Source organism: Pelophylax lessonae (genome assembly GCF_965119305.1).
Source record: "Pelophylax lessonae genome assembly, chromosome: 5".
NCBI lineage: Eukaryota > Metazoa > Chordata > Amphibia > Anura > Ranidae > Pelophylax > Pelophylax lessonae.
In genome coordinates this window covers 398580580-398599739 of record NC_138772.1, presented here as the reverse complement: position 1 = coordinate 398599739, position 19160 = coordinate 398580580, and the positions used below count along the sequence as shown (strand labels likewise).

Below are 19160 nucleotides of genomic sequence, written 5' to 3'. Positions count from 1 at the left end.
TCCAGCCCGTCGCCCGGCCCCGCATACTTACTTGAATATGTCGCGGCCGACCAAGCGCAATGCCATGGTCTGCACGCGCTCGTAGGCCGGCTGGGGTGACCACAAGTGTCGCCCAGTCCGGCATTTTTGCTTGAAGATCTCACAGGAAAAAAACACTGGAGAAAACTACCTAAAAAATGTCTTTTTCTTAAAGAAAAAAAGTCTTGCCAGGACCAAAAGATCCCAGCAAGGTCCTTACTCCTGACTAGACAGAAAAAAACTGATTCCCTGTAGCAGAGAGAGGGAGGATATACCCTCAGGGACTGCCCCTAGGGTGGAGCCAGAACGTTTTGTCATTCTGCCTAGTCCTACTCCTGCGGAGACAACATAACCCAGCTCTTGAGAATCAAGAAGACTACGTCTGTCAATGAGCGATAGAGAAATGGGTTTTTACAGTAAGTCAAAAATCCCATTTTCTCTTTCGTTCACAAACACAGCTTCAGATGTTTTTAACCGCTGTCACGTCCCAAAGCAATGTTAAACATGAGGGGTGGGAACAGCAAAAAAATTCAAGGCTAAACAGTAGCCAACCAGGCAACAGGAGCTCAACCAAAACAACTGGAGCCCACCGGAAAAAAAAAAAATACACCCTCAAAGAGGATCAGGTCCTCTCAACAGCAGCCTGCAAAATCTTGCAGCCAAAACACATCCACTTTAAAAAAACTTTGTAAAAGTGTGCACTGACGACAAGGTGGCCGACTTGCAAACCTGCGTCACTGACGCCTGATGGCAGAAGACCCTGGAGGCACTAAGCGCCCTAGTAGAGTGCACCTTAACAGGGAAAGGAGGAACCTGACCCTTGATGGAATAGGCTTGAACCACTGTCTGTCTGATCAATCTAGAAATGGTTGCAGAGGAAGTTGACAACCCTTTTCGAGCCCCATCCATGAGCACAAATAGTGAGTGACTTCCTGAAAGACTCTGTAGCTGCCAGGCACACCCCAATTGCCAGACCACATCCAAGGCATGCAAAGGCAATTTCCTTCAGATGTTTAGTTCTGGGACACAGAGAAGGCAACACAATGTCTTCGTTCAAATGAAAATCAGAGACAACCTTTGGAAGGAACAATGGACAGGGACGAAGAACCACCATATCTCTGGGAATCACTAGGTAAGGTAAAACGACAGGATAACGCTGCCAGTTCCAATACCCTGCGCACAGAGGGGATAGCCACTAAAAAGGTCACCTTCTGGGACCGCGTAAGCAGGGGAATCTCCTGAATATTTTCAAAGGGAGGCTTCTGTAGAGCTGAAAGCACCAAATTAGGATCCCAAGGCGGCAATGGAGCCCGCACTGGAGGAACCACATGTCAGACACCCTAAAGAAAGCTATGCACCAGGGAGTGTGTGGCAAAAGGTCTTTGGAAGAAGACTGGCAAAGCCAACACCTGGCCCTTGATGGTACTCAAGGTGAACTTCTGTTCAAACCCCCCCCCCCTCCCCGTTGAAGGAAGGTCAAGATCTGAGCCATCAATTAGGAGCGAGGATGAACCCCAAGAGACTCACGCCACCCAATTTACCTCTTTCACGTACGATGGTAGATCTTTCTAGAAGTAGATTTCCTGGCTTTCAACCGTGTAGGAATCACCAACTCAGATAAACTTCTATCCTTCAGCACCTGGTGTTCAAAAGACAAGCTGTCAAAGCCATGTAAAATCGGTCCTTTGAACAGCAGATCCTCCCTGAAAGTAAGCTTCCAAGGAACGTCTGCGACCAGCTGCACCAGAATGGAGTACCAAGCCTGTCGAGGCCAGTCCAGAGCCACTAAAGATGACCAGAATCCTTTCTGCCTCAATCCTGCATATAGGTCTAGGCAGAAGCTTGAGAGGGGGGAAGGCGTACATCAGACGATACTGACCCCATAGGGACACCAGCGAGTCTATGGGGTCCGCCAGAGGATCCCTTGACCGAGCCACAAACCTCTGTTTAGATGCCAACAGATCCACCTCCGGGGTACCCCACCGGGGAGACAACTGATAAAACACCTCTAGATGAAGGGACCACTCCCCTTGGTCCAACGCCTGCCGACTGAGGTGATCCGCCTGCCAGTTTTCCACTCTGGGAATGTGTACAGTGGAGAGGGCTGGAACGAACCATTCTACCCACCTTAGAATGCCGGCTACCTCCAGAGCCGGCAGGACACTTGTGCCCCATTGGTAATTCACATAAGCCACGGCCGTGGCATTGTCCGATTGAATGCGCACTGTACATCCCTGAAGACGATCTGTCCAATGGTCTGATTGCTCGGGGGTTCCAAGACATTGATCGGTAGTCAGGACTCTTCCAGCGTCCAGATCCCCTGAGCACAATGCTTGCAGAGGACGTCTCCCCAGCTGGACAGGCTGGCATCCGTGATGATCATATTTTGTATATTTTCTTGGGTAGCCACTATGCTAATATCTTAATTTTTCTCTGTAATATGGCCACTGTAGAAAGGTACGGGGCAGGAGATCTAAGGAGTCATCTCTGTGCTATGAGTTTGAGAGCAAGGAAGAACAAATGCAACAATATTTGCATAATGGGGTAATGGTGGAGCTATGGCTTCAAAGATAATGCTCAGATGCGCTCTTAGGCTCAAATGGCAATGGAGTGGTGCACAGGTCTTGGACAGTTTAAAAGATGGCTGACCAGTATCTAAGTAATTTGGGACATTGCCAAGAGTACATAAAATATATAGTACTACTGAAGCTAAAGCACTTAGGGCAACATGGCAAGTCAGTCCTAGCTCATGAACAGTTATTGAGGGGTATAGTAAACCCCATGTAGAATAAACACCTGTGTCGGTTTCTGGGAGGGATAGAAAGATACAGCAGGTATTGCTTTCAGAGCTGCTGACCACTGGTCCTCATCTATGTCACCTACATCTCCACATCGCAGATGTACCTTAGAGCTCACCGCCACTAAGTGATTAGAGCATAAATCTATCAAACCACTCTTGGTAGTAGTACCTGAAGGGGTCAAAATTATTTAATCTTTAATAAAAGGAAATAAAGTTTAAAAAAGGCCCAATATATCCTATCTTACACAACAGATTCAGATCATCCTCAAGTGGTTTTAAAAGGCAGAAGGTTCCCCCCCCCAATAGCACAGAGCAGGTAAAGATAACAGGTTTGTTGATTTATTAAAAATACAACCTTTAGAATCACTTCATATACTATTTTTATTTATACAGTATATAAAAACCCCTTATAGTATATAGATATATTTTGAGAGCCAGTTTCTGGTTTAATCAGTTTACTATTTGCATATTCTGTTACTTACCAAGAGCAATAACACAAAACTCATTTCCCCGTGCCTTTGAGGAACAGATTGCTACTACATAGTCAGGAATCTTCTGCTGAGGTTTCATATCACTTAAAGATCGAAGAGTCTCAGAGATTCCCTCTGCTAGAGAGTTTTGGGTAACAAGAACATGAACCGAATCCTGAGAGACACTGGCTGACAAACGAGCCAACCAAGGTAACTGAGCTTGTGTTACCAACATGGCAGGAGAAGTCATAGGCAAAGAACGCTCTTTATAAGTAAATTCCTGTAGAGCTTTCAGCACAATTTGCTCAAACACTTCTCGAATGGGTATTTGATCTGAACCTAAAAAGGTAAAATATTTACATTATAGAAAAGTACAATTTAGTAGCAAAGTTTTTTAAAAAGTAACATGCAGAAATAAAAAAGGGAAAAAATAAATAAAGTTGAAAATAGTCAAAATAGTTTGTACTCACCAAGCTTCACAAGATATTGGATCGTCAGAAGAATGAGGTTTTCTACACTCAGAAACTGCATGCTGGCCACTCCCATCTGATCTAGTTCCTTCTTTTCCAACTCCTGTAACTTGTAGCAATTCACTAACATTGGACTTACAACAATATCTCCAACATTCCCATAGAAATATGGCAAGGCACCATAGCCTAGAACAATATTCAGAAATAGAAAACAGCTCAAACCCTTTATTTTAACAATGAAAGCTAGAAGATTTAATGACTTTTGTTATAAATTATGTCTGAAGATCCAGTGACATGTAATAAACAGGGCAGTTGCCACAATATAATAGCGGAAAGTTCCAATTTTCTGTACATGAATGTCAAAAACAACACAAAAGCACTCAGATTCATAAGAAAATGTATTTTTAGAAAATAATTACATATGGTGCTGTTCAAGTCAGTCCAAGCCCTGCTTTCTGAATGCAGCACATTCACTGTTTAGAGAAAAAGCCCTGGAGAAGGTCCATAAAAAACATTGGAAAATCACTTCTATTGCCATGACTTGTCTATTTTTTAAAGTACTTTACTTCAGTTTATGTACAGCAGCTTCATCAAAACTACAAGTATTTACACTATAATCCTTATCCAAGTTGAAAAGTAAACCCTTACATATTTCTGTATTCTATGTACCCAAATTGCTCATGTACCTCACCCCACAGTCAAGACATTAATCTTGGTTCCTTCATTATTATAGAGGCGTGGACTAAACATGATGGAAATCTGCACTGCACATAATGAAGTATATGTGTATGCAGAAGACCATGCACTAGGCTGGTAGCATTTTTTTTTTAGTAGCTGCCCTATAAGCGCTGTTAAGTGATTAAAAGTCACCAAAACCAATATCTAAAAACCAAAATATAAAGTAGATGAGGCAGATAACTATATGGTAGCAAGCATCTATCGTTTACCTTCTAGGGCACTGATCAAATTTTGGCAGATTCCAGCTCAATCAGTTAAAATTCAAGCTGTGGGTGGCCCTGCAAGCAACACCTGGCTCAACAAAAGCGGATTTTTTAGTTGACTTTTGCAGAAGGAGCTAGGTGGAAAATTACTGATGGAACAGTGATTGCATCCAATCTGAAGCAGAGACTGGTCGGGTATTCAGCAGTCATGGGTCCTGCTAGCTGCTGAATACAATAGCAGGCAGGGCGGATTCCTTCATACACAATTCAATCTAAAAAGGTTTTATTTATTTTATTTTATTTTTACAGAGCGTAGGGAATCATAATACTTTGTGCTCAGACAACTGTCACAGGAGCAAGTCTTCCCATTGGAAGTTCCTTGATACTTCTGGTGACAGCTCAAAATGTTGAAATTCTCATTACTTTCAGGTATGGTGATTCTGGCTTTAAATATTTTAAAGTAAAAGTTAAAGTACAGCCTTAATACATTTTAGGCAAAACTTTAATCCCTTGAATCCAGCACTTCTGTGTCCAGAGCTCCCTCACCATACACTGACATCTTTGGCCGGTCTTCTTCTGGGTTCCTGATCTTAATTGATGATAGAACTCCTACGCATGCTCTAGACCGCATTCTTTTCGGTAGATGCAGAAATTGTACATTGCGTTTGCAGCTCAGTGTACAATGACAGACAGGCAAGAAACTTTAATGCAGAAGTGGTGTAGTTAGTCTATTCTAAATTAAAAATCCCACCTGTTCGTTTTTCTAACTAACATTCCACTTGTATGTAAAAGTAAAAAATCAACTAGATAAAAATAACGCTACCATTGGAAGAATTTTTTTTTTTAAATATACCCTTGCTGAATACACAATATAACTTTGCTTTAAATGTCAAGATGGCATGTGATTTTTAAGGGTAAAGAGTTCCAGTCTCTAGTTCCTTCTCTACTACCAACATAGATTTATGGACTTATGCCATTTATACTTGGCTTCGGCTCAGTACTTGTATGCATGCTTAGCTGAAGAGTGCTGGACAATAAGCCTTTCCCTGACTGAAGAGGACTATCTAGGAGAGAGTGGTCATATATTTTTTCCATGTTCAACACTGTAAAATTTTCAGGTTTATTTAACATATTTCTACAGTCTTAACTACATTGGTTAGTGTAATGGAATGAACAGAGGGTATAGAAAATAATCGATCCCCTTTTAAATAATCTAATTTTGTCGCTTTGCAACCTGAAATGAAGACAGACAGTTATTATTTAACCAGCTGTATTTACTCAGTGCAACTTATAACATCCAAGTGAAAAATAGAACACCAACTTGTCAGAAAAAAAAGAAATAAAAAATCAAAAACAGAATCAGTGAGTTGGAAAAAGGATCACCCTCCTTGTGTCAGTATTATGTTTACCACCTTTTGCATTATTTACTGCCTTTAGTCTGTTGGGATTCGTCTCTACTAAGGATGATCGAACTTTTGAAAAGTTCGGTTCGACCAGAACACCCGAATTTTCCAAAAGTTCGGCCCGGATTTCAGAACCCCATTGAAATCAATGGGACCCGAACTTCGGTAATCAAAAAAAAAGGTTTTTGATTTTTACTTTGGATTTAGTATCTGGGGGGTCTAAAAAGGTGTGCATGTGAAGTTTCAGCTCTATAGCATGTCCAGAACCATGAAAAAAAAATAATTTTTCAGTAGAACAGGGATGTGGGTCGGGACCCTCCTTTAACTTTAACACCTATATGATCTTTTTTTCTGGTTCTGGACATGCTACAGAGCTGAAACTTCACAGGTACACCTTTTAGACCCCCCAGACACAAAATCACACAAAAAAAGTTCTTAGAAATTGTAATTTTTGATAAAAAAGCCAATTATTGAAAAAAAAAAAAAAAGATTTTTTGATTTTTATACTTTGGATTTCAGATCTGGGGGGTCTAAAAAGGTGTGCATGTGAAGTTTCAGCTCTGTAGCATGTCCAGAACCATAAAAAAAAGATCGTTTGTATTAGAAAACTTTCTGACAGGGGGTTTGCTTCGCTGCTGTAACACCTTGCCGGTTTAATAGCAGGCATTTTTTTGAGTTCTTTGCAGTCAGGAAAAACATCTGAACTTGTGTATAGTGGTACTGTGCACAAGTTCTGATGTTTTGCCTGCCTCCAAAACCCCCCCAAAAATGCCAGCAAAAACACCTGGGCATTTTTTTTTTGACGGTAGCGTTTTTTTTGGCATTTTTTGGGGTTCTTTTGAGGCAGGCAAAACATCTGAACTTGTGTATAGTGGTGTAAAAACACACATCCATATATTTATATACACACCTAGACATATATAGGTGTGATAGTAGCAGAAATATATGCTTGCGCTAATGAAATCATTTACAGTAATATATTTCTGCTACTGTCACACCTATATATGTCTAGGTGTGTATATAAATATATGTATGTGTGTATATATACCACTATACACAAGTTCAGATGTTTTGCCTGCCTCAAAAGAACCCCAAAAAATGCCAAAAAAAACGCTAGCGTCAAAAAAAAAAATGCACAGGTGTGTTTTTGCTGGCATGTTTTGGAGGCAGGCAAAACATCAGAACTTGTGCACAGTACCACTATACACAAGTTCAGATGTTTTTCCTGACTGCAAAGAACTCAAAAGAATGCCTTCTATTAAACCGGCAAGGTGTTACAGCAGCGAAGCAAACCCCCTGTCAGAAAGTTTTCTAATACAAACAATCTTTTTTTTTTTTATGGTTCTGGACAGGCTACAGAGCTGAAAATTCACATGTACACCTTTTAGACCCCCCAGATCTGAAATCCAAAGTAAAAATCAAAAAATCTCTTTTTTTTTTTTTTTTTTTTCAATAATTGGCTTTTTTATCAAAAATGACAATTTTTAAGAACTTTTTTTTGTGTGATTTTGTGTCTGGGGGGTCTAAAGGGTGTACCTGTGAAGTTTCAGCTCTGTAGCATGTCCAGAACCAGAAAAAAGATCATATAGGTGTTAAAGTTAAAGGAGGGTCCCGACCCACATCCCTGTTCTACTGAAAAATTATCTTTTTTTTTTTCATGGTTCTGGACATGCTACAGAGCTGAAACTTCACATGCACACCTTTTAGACCCCCCAGATACTAAACCCAAAGTAAAAATCAAAAAATCTCTTTTTTTTTTTTAATTTTTCAATAATTGGCTTTTTTATCAAAAATGACAATTTTTAAGAACTTTTTTTGTGTGATTTTGTGGCTGGGGGGTCTAAAAGGTGTACCTGTGAAGTTTCAGCTCTGTAGCATGTCCAGAACCAGAAAAAAAGGATTGTTTGTATTAGAAAACTTTCTGACAGGGGGTTTGCTTCGCTCCTGTAACACCTTGCCGGTTTAATAGAAGGCATTTTTTTGGGATCTTTGCAGTCAGGAAAAACATCTGAACTTGTGTATAGTGGTACTGTGCACAAGTTCTGATGTTTTGCCTGCCTCCAAAAACCCCCAAAAAATGCCAGCAAAAACACACCTGGGCATTTTTTTTGATGCTAGCGTTTTTTTGGCATTTTATTGGGTTCTTTTGAGGCAGGCAAAACATCTGAACTTGTGTATGGTGGTACTGTGCACAAGTTCAGATGTTTTGCCTGCCTCCAAAACCCCCCAAAAAATGCCAGCAAAAACACACCTTGGCATTTTTTTTTTTTTTACGCTAACGTATTTTTGGCATTTTTTTGGGTTCTTTTGAGGCAGGCAAAACATCTGAACATGTGTATAGGGGGTATATATAGACATATATGTCTGAATATATACCCCTAGACATATATAGGTGTGATAGTAGCAGAAACATATTACTGTAAATAATTTCATTAGCGCAAGCATTTATTTCTGCTACTATCACACCTATATATGTCTAGGGGTATATATTCAGACATATATATCTATATATACCCCCTATACACATGTTCAGATGTCATGTCTGACATCAAACATGTCTTCAAAAAAGCACTGGCAGTGGCAGCCCCTGCAGCATAAAAAATGCTTGGCTGGTGAGAAGCCATATGGGTGTGATGAAGCTATTCAGAGAAACAATCTTTTCTCTATAGCGGTCACCCTGCTATGGAAGGGTTTTGTCACCCTGCCATAGCAGTCACTGCCAGTTAACCCTACACTACACTACGGTCCCCTGACACTTAACACTTTCCCTACAGAAACTGAATTTTTGAAGCTAACTAAAGTGTAAAGGAGCACTCTAACTACACTAGATATCCCTTTCCTCACACTAATAAATGCTAAAGGACACTTTTAAAGTAAAATTCACAGAACTGCTTCCACTCTCTTCCATGTCCAGTATAACAATGCTAGGAATATGGCGGGGGCGATCTTATATACTGGGGGGCGTATTCACTAATGATTGGTCTAGGGACCCCCTAGTCACTCCAATCACATACCTAGCATTCTCCTGCCCCCTCAATTGGCTTTTGCTAATGGTTCTGGTCCAATCACGGGCTTTTAAAGCCCATTTCCTGAAGCATTGCATTTTGGGCGGTTCTGGTTGCCGAATTCCGAACTTTTTGGGCAAAAAGTTCTAAATTCGGCCGAACCTTGAACACCCAATGTTCGGGCCGAACCGATGGTGGACCCGAACCGTTTGATCATCCCTAGTCTCTACTACTATTACACATCTAGACTTTGCAATATATGCCCACTTTTCTTTGCAGAACTGCTCAAGTTCAGTTAAATTTGATGGTGACCTTTTGTGGACTACAGTCTTAAAGTCATTCCACAGATATTCAATTGGGTTTAAGACTAGGCTCTGACTAGGTCATGCAAGGATAGTCACCTTTTTCTCCTTCAACCAGTGTGGTCACTTTTGTTGTGTGCTTTGGGTCATTGTTATGTTGGAAGGTAAACCTCCTTCCCCTTTACAACTTTCTGGCAGAGGGCAGCAGATATTCCTCAAGAATTTGATGGCATTTTGTCCCATCCATTTTTACTTCAATCATGACAAGTGCTTCACTCCCTGATGCAGAGAAACACCTTCATAACAGGATATTTACAACGCCATGCTTTACTGTAGGAATTGTGTTATTTGGATGGGGAGCTAGATGGATTTCCGCCAGACATATTGTTTGATGTTGGCTAAATAATTCAATTTTAGCCTCATCTGACCAGAACACCTTTTTCCATGTGGCCTCAGAACCTTCAAGGTGTGTTTTGGCAAAGTTGTGTCGTGAATGTATGTGGCTTTTCTTGAGGAGTTGCTTTTTTCTTGCAACCCTCTCATACAAGCCATATTTGTGAAGAATTTGCGATATTGTCAACACATGCACACAATGACTACTCTGTCCTAAAATCCTGAAACTGCTCCAGGGTTGCTGTAGGCCTCTTGGTAGCCTCTCTATCCAATTTCTTTCTGGGTCTTTCATCCAGCATGGAGCGACATCCTAATTTAGGGAGAGTCTGTCAAACCAAATACCTTCCACTCCTTAATATTAGACCTAAAGTGATTGTAAAGTCTTCTTTTTTTCTTCTATTAAAATAATAAAAAGGTTACTTAACTCCTCTGTGCAGTGGTTTGGCACAGTGCAGCCCAGATCCTCATCTTCTCTGGGTCCCTGGCTGCAGCTCCTGGCCCCTTTCTCCTGTTGAGTGCCCCCACAGCAAGCAGTTTAATATTGAGGCACCTGAGCCAAGCTGCAGTTCCATGTATCTGGAGCTGCCGTTCAGCCCCGTCCCCTTTCTCTTCTGATTAGCCAGGTTTGAGTGACAGCATTGGGAGCTAATGGTACTGTGTTTAAGCCAATCAGGAGAGAGATAGAGCCCCAAATGGCTGAGGCATTTGTGGACATCACTGGATAGGGATGGGGCTCAGGTAAGAGGGGGACTGAGGGGAGCTGCTGCACACAGAAGGCTTTTTATCTTAATGCACAGAATGCATTAAGATAAAAAGCCTAAGATGACTTTATCCTGGAGATTTTTTGATAGTGCTTTGCCACCCTTAGTTGATGGTTTGCTTCAGTTGCACTACCAGGGTAAAAATGCTCTAGGAAAGCTCTTTTAATGCTGACCTAACCAGATTGACCACAGCTGTTCACAGTTGAAAGTCAAATGGCTTTGTGTGCCATTGAGAAGGTGCTTAGCTACACCTGATTGGGTTTACAAGTCCTTTTTAGGAGGGGGGTGATCCTTTTCCCAACTCAGGGGGAATAGTTTTTTTTTATTAATTTTAATTTTTTCTGACATGTTGGTATTTTCTTTCACTTGGATGTAATAAGTTGCACTGAGTAAATACAGCACCAGTCTTCACTGCAAGCTGCAAAGCAACAAAATGTGATTATTTTAAAAGGGGGTTATTCTTTTTTATACCCGCTGTACATCAAAAGATTTATTTAGTGTGTTACATTAATATTCCACAGGGTAGGAAGAGGGGGTGTTTTATAATTGACAACATTTTAATACTGTCAATGCTCACCTATCAAAATAACAGGCCTCACTCCAGAGTTATTCAACAGGTTTTCTGGCACAATTACAGTTTCCCCTGCTGGGATCGGCTGTGGCTGGAAAACTCCTCCCAGAACTGGCGGCGGCACAGTGACTAGAGCATGCAATAGAATAATAAAATGATCAAATGATATACAAAAATTATTATTTTGCTATCTAAACACATGGAAATTTTTTCTCTGGTGTACAATGCATCTTTTACAAAGTAGCCCACAGTAAATTAAACCTTCAGACAACTCCAATTTATTATTTGTACATTAAGTTGTTCAAACTAAATGTGTTGAGCCGCACTGATCAGTATTGATTGGGTGAACAATCCCTAAAAAGCACTCGAACATCTTATTACGCAACTGAGATGGAACTAATAACTTGCTGACAGCAGCTTTTAAATAACTCCCAACCTTCCTTCAGGGATGGTTCACATATGCCGGTCTTATCTGCCAAAGGTTTGGTCATTTTTTTCCAGCCACATTTTTTTTTTCCTGCACCTCTGTCAGACAAGAAAGCAAAGAGGGAAACACCACTTCAGTTATAGTTAAGGAATATCAAGGTGTCATCTTTCTGCACCCAACCTGTTGACTGGACAGAGAAGGAGCAGCAGTAGACTGATGAGGTAAGTAAAAATAAATGTATTTTTTTTTTTTTTTAAAGGCGTGGACAACTGAATTAAAATGTGTTTAATATATTGCATCCTGGAGTTATAGTTTTACAGGTAACTCGTTTTGGGAGAAAATTTGTAGGCTGCAAAAAAAAGAAGTGTGCATATCAGGAAGCCTAAATTCACTGGTTGTATTCTTAAAAAAAGAAAAATGTAATATATTGCAGCTTACCAGTCCTTACTTGTGGTGGCTGCATTAGTTTTCTTTTTTTCTGGCTCTTCTCCCTTTAATTCAAACTAGTAGTCCTGCAAATAGCACACTTCCACACCCAACCCAGCCACTGAATGTTCTAACAAAGAATCTACTAAAGGTGTAAAAAGATGCTAAAAACCTCACACTAAAGCCAGGTACACATGAACACTAACCCCATGGGTTGCACGAAAAAAAAAAAACCTGACAGCTCCGGTCGAAGGCGCTGTACTAACCATGTGAGGTTAGTTCGACAATCACCCCCCAGTGAGCTGTTGTGTTCTGACAGGGGCACGGCCCCCCCACCAGAACACACTGATTGGCTCTCTTTGCCATTGGTTGGGATCGCTGATCAGGATTTGGTTGACTGCTGGCTTTCCAACATGCACCTCCCAACAAATGCCGGCCAAATGGCCAGCTTCTGTAGGACAGACAGACATACACACGGGCAGAATGTTGGCTGTTTTTTTCTGCCTGTTGTCTTCCGAAATTCGGCCAGTGTGTACAGGGCTTTAGCATCACACTAAAACATAGCATCACATTGTCTTATCAAAGTCTAACAGTTAAAAAATAAAAAAAAATTAAAAAACCTAATTCCATCTCTCCCCCAAACAGCTGAACTAAAGAGTCTGCAAAGCACAAGTAACAAGCATGCTTAGATTTTACTCTGTACCTGGTCTTGTTATTGGGCGCATAGGAGGTGCAGGGAAGGCCAAAACAGGTGTTTGAATTGGTGAACTTGGAGGCCATCCCCGGTGTCTTTTCTTTGGTGGCCCAGAAAATGTAATTACTGCTGCAAGGCAAAAAAAAAAAGCCTCTCTTTTAGATCACTATGTTAAATAGATCAAATCTTTTAAAGTACAGTAAATATCTAATACTTTATTAAGACCGCTTTAATAACAAAGAATATGAAATGTCTAAAGTCAATGTGCAATACAACAACTGAGCAGATAGAGGACAGATAACTGTAATATATGCTTGAAAATTAAACCATAAACCCATGAGGAAGCATGCCAAATGGTATCTACATACCAAATCCCTACCTAACTTATCCCAGAATCTCTTTAGCTATTCTGCAGCTGCCAACCTACCAGGGTGGTTTAGCTTAACCAGACTTATGATTGTGTTAATATGCCTCCCAACTGGTATTTGTGGCTTTTCCAACAATTAAAGAATGCAGCCACGGCCTCGGAGGTGGCCCTTGTTTCTTCCTATGAAATGTTGACCATTTTGATTTACAGGAGGTCCCTCCACTCTACTGATGGGGTATTATCTTTAAAGTTTCCTTGAATATATAAAGTCAATGTTTATCATTGCTGTCTAACTTCTCCCAGTCTATCTCACCCAATCAAACGATTTGGTTTAACCCAATCTTTCCCCATTTTTTTATGTTGCCTGATGCCTGCCTCTGGGCGCAAAAACATCTGAAACATGTACATCCATCAGTTGTATGACAGAGGCTCCTTTAAACCCTTTTCCCAGCTCCAACAAGAATTGATTATCCCGACTTCCTGGCATTTTTAATACCTCCAATTGAAACATACAGCTGCAGCTCAGCTAGGAACTAGAGAAAATCACCTCCAGAACTCTGTTGAAAAGGCCCTGCTCTATCCCATATACTCCAAGTTAATCTCCCCCTTTTGCAGTATCCTTTAACAAGGGAAAATGAGGATCTAGCTGGTCGCATGATACTCCAGATCTTTCGGCTGAAAATTAAGATGAGATTCCTCATACCTACTTTAACACCCCTATATCTGCAAGGGATAGGCTTATTTAAAAATGTAGATTTCATAGGATATATTATACACCACTTTGATTATGTAAGATGTGCAAGAGGGCTGATCCTATTTTCCATAACTGTAATAAACATTTGGGTGATTTTCTCGATATGCTTTTCGTTTGTGAAAAAATTCATCCTTTTTTGGTCTAAAGTAACCAATTTTATTGCTACACGCATTGACTTTTTCAACATCTCCAATCCGAAGTGATGTATATTAGGAGTGTTGGAGGATATACACTATATTGTCAAAAGTATTGGGACACCTGGCCTTTACACGCACATGGAACTTTAAAGGAGTTGTAAAGCCAGGTTTTTTTTTTTTATCTTAAAAATGCATTCTATGCATGAAGATAAAAAAAAAAAAAACTTCTGTGTGCAGCAGCCCCCTTCAACCCCCCTAACACTTAGCTGAGGTTCTCTCTGTCCAGCAATGTCCACGAGTTTCTCAGCCATCCGGGATTCTCCCTACTGATTGTCTGAGACACAGCAGCGGTGCCATTGGCTGCCATTGCTGTCACTCAAAGTCAGCTAGCAAATCAGGAGAGAGAGAGAGGGAGCTGTGACTCGGTTCTGGTGCCCAGACAACAAGCTTCTTGCTGTGGGGGGCACTAAACAGGAGTGAGGGGCCAGGATCACAGAAGAGGGACCCTAGAAGAGGAGGATCTAGGCTGCTCTGTGCAAATCCACTGCAACAGAGCAGGTAAGTATAACAGGTTTGTTATTTTTATAAGAAAAAAAAACAAGACTTTACATCCACTTTAATGGCATCCCAGTCTTAGTCCGTAAGGTTCAATATTGAGTTGGTCCACCCTTTGCAGCTTTAACAGCTTCAACTCATCTGGGAAGCTGTCCACAAGGTTTAGGAGTGTGTCTATGGAAATATTTGACCATTCTTCCCAAAGCGCATTTGTGAGGTCAGGCACTGCTATTGGATAAGGAGGCCTGGTTCGCAGTCTCCGCTCTAATTTTTCCCAATAGTGTTCTATTGGGTTGAGATCAGGACTCTGTGCTGGCCAGCCAAGTTCCTCAACCCCAAACTCACCCATCTATGTCTTTACTTTAAGTAAATCAGAAACCATTAGTGCCAGTTTTTAAAAATCTAAAGCATTAAAAAACACAGATCTTGGTGTTTTGAATGCTTTTAAGTGCAGAAGAGGGATTTTGGGTCTAAAGACCCCAGATCTCTTCATAAAGAGTACCTGTCCCTTCCCTTTTTCTGTGACAAGGATGTTAACATTCCTTGCGACAGCAATGAAAAAAAAAAATTAAGCAACAATGTAAAAATAAAAAAAATGTAAAACATTTAAAGTGCCCCTGTCTTCCCGTTGAGAGGCAAATGCACGTGTCGGTCCTGCACACAGGCAAACAGCGATCGTCCCTTACATATGAGGTATCACTGTGATACTTCAGATCAAGGCAGCAATTCTATATATGGCACTTGGACGAATCACGTCTCAAGGTCTGATGAGGAGGCCGCAGCTGATCACTGTGAACAATTGCAGCTTCCCCATTAGACCCTGAGACAAGAACGGTATACCCCTGCCGGGGTGGGACAGATATAGGTCGGGGTTACCCGATTTTAGTCTTTCATAGGGAAGCACAAAAAATATATTACTGAGTTATCCTACTTCTATGTATATGTTAACTCTGGGATGGAGACAAGTATATATTGATTGCTTGGATTTGTATTCTGTTCTAATGGCAAGTTGTGTATGCTGTATTTACCTTGTTTATAATGTTTTATAAAAAAGCAGTATATAAAAAAAAAAAAAAGAAAAAAATTCCCAACCAACCACTTACATTTGAGTTATCGCTTTAAAAAGCTTGGACAAGTAATCATACTTTTAAAACAAAAGTTGAAAAGGATTAAAAGAGGTGCATGGAAACCAGCCAGCCCCCAGTCTGATGTACTCACCCTCCAGTCTGCCACCAACCAAGTAGACCTGTCTCATAATATAAATAAAGATCAGGGGTTTAATTAGGGATGGAGGCACTGTGCTTTACAGGCCAATGCCTCATATAAAGCCCCAATCTGTGTTTTACACTGCATCCGCCAAGGGGATGGAGGTCTATGTGTCTCAGCTGGTCCTTTCCAGTTTGTACCATCGCTACAACACCGCTATTACAGTTTTGATATACTAGACCAGTCATGGATGGGGGTGGATTGGGGGAGGTTTGGGCTGCTCCCTCCCACCTGTCTCCCACCCATCCATTAGCGCTTTAGCAGCCATGTGCTTCCATTGTGGAGACACTCAAATTAGAAAGGATTAGGACTGCAGGTAACACAGGGTGCCCTGTAGTGGCCCTGCAGCTTACACATGCATTTGCAAATGCGTGTCAACTAAATCCCTGTTCTTTATTTATATCATGAGACAGGTCTAGTTGGTTGGTGGCAGACTGGAGGGTGCGTACATCAGACTGGGGGCTGGCTGGTTTCCATGCACCTCTTTTAATCCTTTTCAACTTTCATTTTTTCTGATACAGGGATGGAGACGCCGGGCATTACCTGCTGGTGTCCTACTTAAAATCCCACATAGCCTACATTATTTAAGTAATCATACTTTTTGTCCAGCTTTTCACAAGTCAATCAAAATAAAGGGAACCCCGATTATGAAGAGTAACTTTAGCAGTACATGAATTATGAGGCATTTCAGACCTTATATCTGAAATGTAAGTGTAGTTAACTCCATACCATTTTCTCCACTAATGCTGCAAGGACTTGATGACGTTGACTGAGAAAGAGGCTGAGAAGGTGCAGGATTCAGCAAAGTTCCCCTTGCTACACTTGTGGTTCCATTGGTTTCTGGTGATTGAAATAAAATAGGTGCTGGAAGAAACGGATCCAGATATAAAAGTTTGAATACACTACATTATTTTCACAATGAACACACTGTATGAAAACCTAAGCGCTTACCGGGGTAGGTCTTTCCCAATGGATGCACTGGTAGTGGCAAAGGCTTAACAATGCTCTTATTTCGAGACAGATCCTGAGGGGTACTTGAATGAAGAGCAGCAGGAGATTTGGTAAAGGCTTCTATGAAGATAAAAAATTTGCAGACACACTGTTATAAACACATTAATCCAACTCACAGGTGTAATATTGGTGGGAGCAGTGTCTACAATATGCAAAAACAACGCCAATCTGTCAGTTGGAGTCACAGAAAAAGTATTCTCTTGGAGGATAAGAGAATGGGTTGCGTACCTCGCATCTTGCTCCTTAGAAAAAGGGCACTTCTGTCTACTACCTGTACGTACCTGCATGTGCACTATAAGTGGAGGAAGAATACCCTGGATCACAGAGAAAACTCTACACAAAGGCTCCCTTATCAGTCTTCTGCTATCCTTAATACAGCTTGGACTAGCTTCCTAAAGTAAGTCTATAAAGTCTTATGATGGCCATACACGCTTTTATAAATGATCAATTTATTTTCTGCTTGATCTTCTCCAAAAAGATTAATCGATTTATCTATAGTGGACAAGCCATTCAAAATAATATGTTTGTAACCCACAATCATAAATTAAGGATTGCATTTCTTTTTCCACCATGAAATCTCATCTGATCGATCAAAATACAATTATATACTTAGAAGTGGGTCAGTGCTGCCATTTAATGCAAAACAAGCGTGCAAAATCTCATCGAAATTGAGTCTAATTTGATTGAAAGCAAAGTTATTAAGTTCATTACAGAATCAAATGTTTTCTTTACAAAAATTTTGCATCCTGAAAATTTTATGACAGATGGCTTCAAAATGACGACAAATATAATAATGTAGAAATCTTGAGAAATAGGAAATTAATGTAACTATAGGCAAAACTTTTTCTTTTTCATTTTGTGTAGAGTGAGAGAGGGTTTTAACCCATCAGGTTTGTTTTTGTCTTCCATACCTCTTTGGGGAAACTTCCCTCAACTTCATGTCCAATAACCAGAACAGAAAGTGGGAAGAAATCCCTCCAAAGTCAGGGAATTCCTGGTAGTTTAGGGGTACAAGATCTAGCGCCCCCATTGAAAGATTTCACATTACTATTCTGGGGACAACCTAAAATTTTTTTTTTTTTCACTTTTGATGACAGTTTCAGTAATGATGACAGCAAATATGATGGATAGAGGGGGTGAATCTCTCCAATGACATGCTGCATGCATTCAACAAAGTTAAAGATGGTCTGCTGATGATTTTCGTTTGTACTCAGCAGTGTTATTTTTTACATCAAATTTTGATTTAGTTTTAGTCAGTCTTTTGACTAAATTGCCATTTTAGTTTTAGCTGTATTTGAATCATCTGAATTGTTTTAGGTTTAGTCATTATTTTAGTGTAATAAAATCTAATAGGTTTAATTAAATTGTAATGCATTATTTAAGCATTTTTCTAGCATTGTCAAGCTCATTATATATATATATATATATATATATATATATATATATATATATATATATATAGTACTCCTGGAGTAAAAATTGAACATGTTATTTATGGCATTGAGGTTTAAAAACATGCACTACACAGATTTAGCTGTTGTGATATACAACGTCTTTATAAATAAAACCATGTTTCATAAACAAACGAAAAAATATTGCTTTTTGGCAAACAGAAGTGCAACTTATAATAAAAAAGATTACAAATATATATATAAAAAAAAAAAGAAAACTATAAACTATATTGGCTTTATTGTCATTGCAAATATTACCCGAATATCCTAGCAACATTAAATATTAAGAAAAAAAAATAAGAAAAGCCCTTTTCTTATGTGGTAGTGCAATAGCGCAATAAATATTTAAATATGAAATATTTAAACTAACTTTTATTGGGGGATGGAATTCCATTTTAGAAAAGGCCAATAGAGGGAACCAAAGATAGTGTGAATGAATGTAATGTGTGGAACTGCATAGGAAAGGGAAAGGATTGATGGGAGCTTGCATATCTTACCCAATACAGCTTGCCGATAGAGTCAGGGTGCCAGCGCTTTAAAAGACAGGTGGAGCTCCGAGGAAATAAGAAGGTGGGTAAACTACCCGCCTTCACATTTTCAACAGTTTTCATTCATTGATGAAAATTGGAATTGATTTAAGTCATCGTTTTCGTCAATTGACTTAGTTTTATTTTTGTTTAGTTTTTGTTACTAAAAATATGCAGCTGACGAAAACTTTAACAAAAATGTTTTTGTCAATGAAAGGAACTCTGTTGAATGAACATCTCGCTGCAGTGTTCAACAATAGTCAGCCAGCATTGATGGGTTTTAGTTGCCCTAATACAATTTTTTCCATTACAGCAATGTCCTTGTGAAACTTTTCATCATGTTAATCTCCGACTGCACCAAGATTTTCAGGGGGAAAAAAGTCCAAGCTGACCTGCCGCTGTAAAACTACG

The 19160-nt window shown here is 40.1% G+C and overlaps 1 protein-coding gene across 1 annotated transcript in view; it reads right to left on the bottom strand.

The window, feature by feature from the left end:
* The window catches only part of GREB1L (GREB1 like retinoic acid receptor coactivator), a 117209-nt gene that overhangs the window by 67967 nt on the left and 30082 nt on the right, over window positions 1–19160 (bottom strand). The window contains exons 7-12 of the mRNA XM_082259555.1: window positions 16712–16831; window positions 16490–16624; window positions 12691–12810; window positions 11141–11263; window positions 3759–3944; window positions 3301–3627 (exon numbers count right to left, since the gene is read on the bottom strand). Coding sequence (XP_082115681.1) covers window positions 3301–3627; window positions 3759–3944; window positions 11141–11263; window positions 12691–12810; window positions 16490–16624; window positions 16712–16831 — 1011 coding nt within the window. The remainder of the gene's footprint in view (window positions 1–3300; window positions 3628–3758; window positions 3945–11140; window positions 11264–12690; window positions 12811–16489; window positions 16625–16711; window positions 16832–19160) is intronic.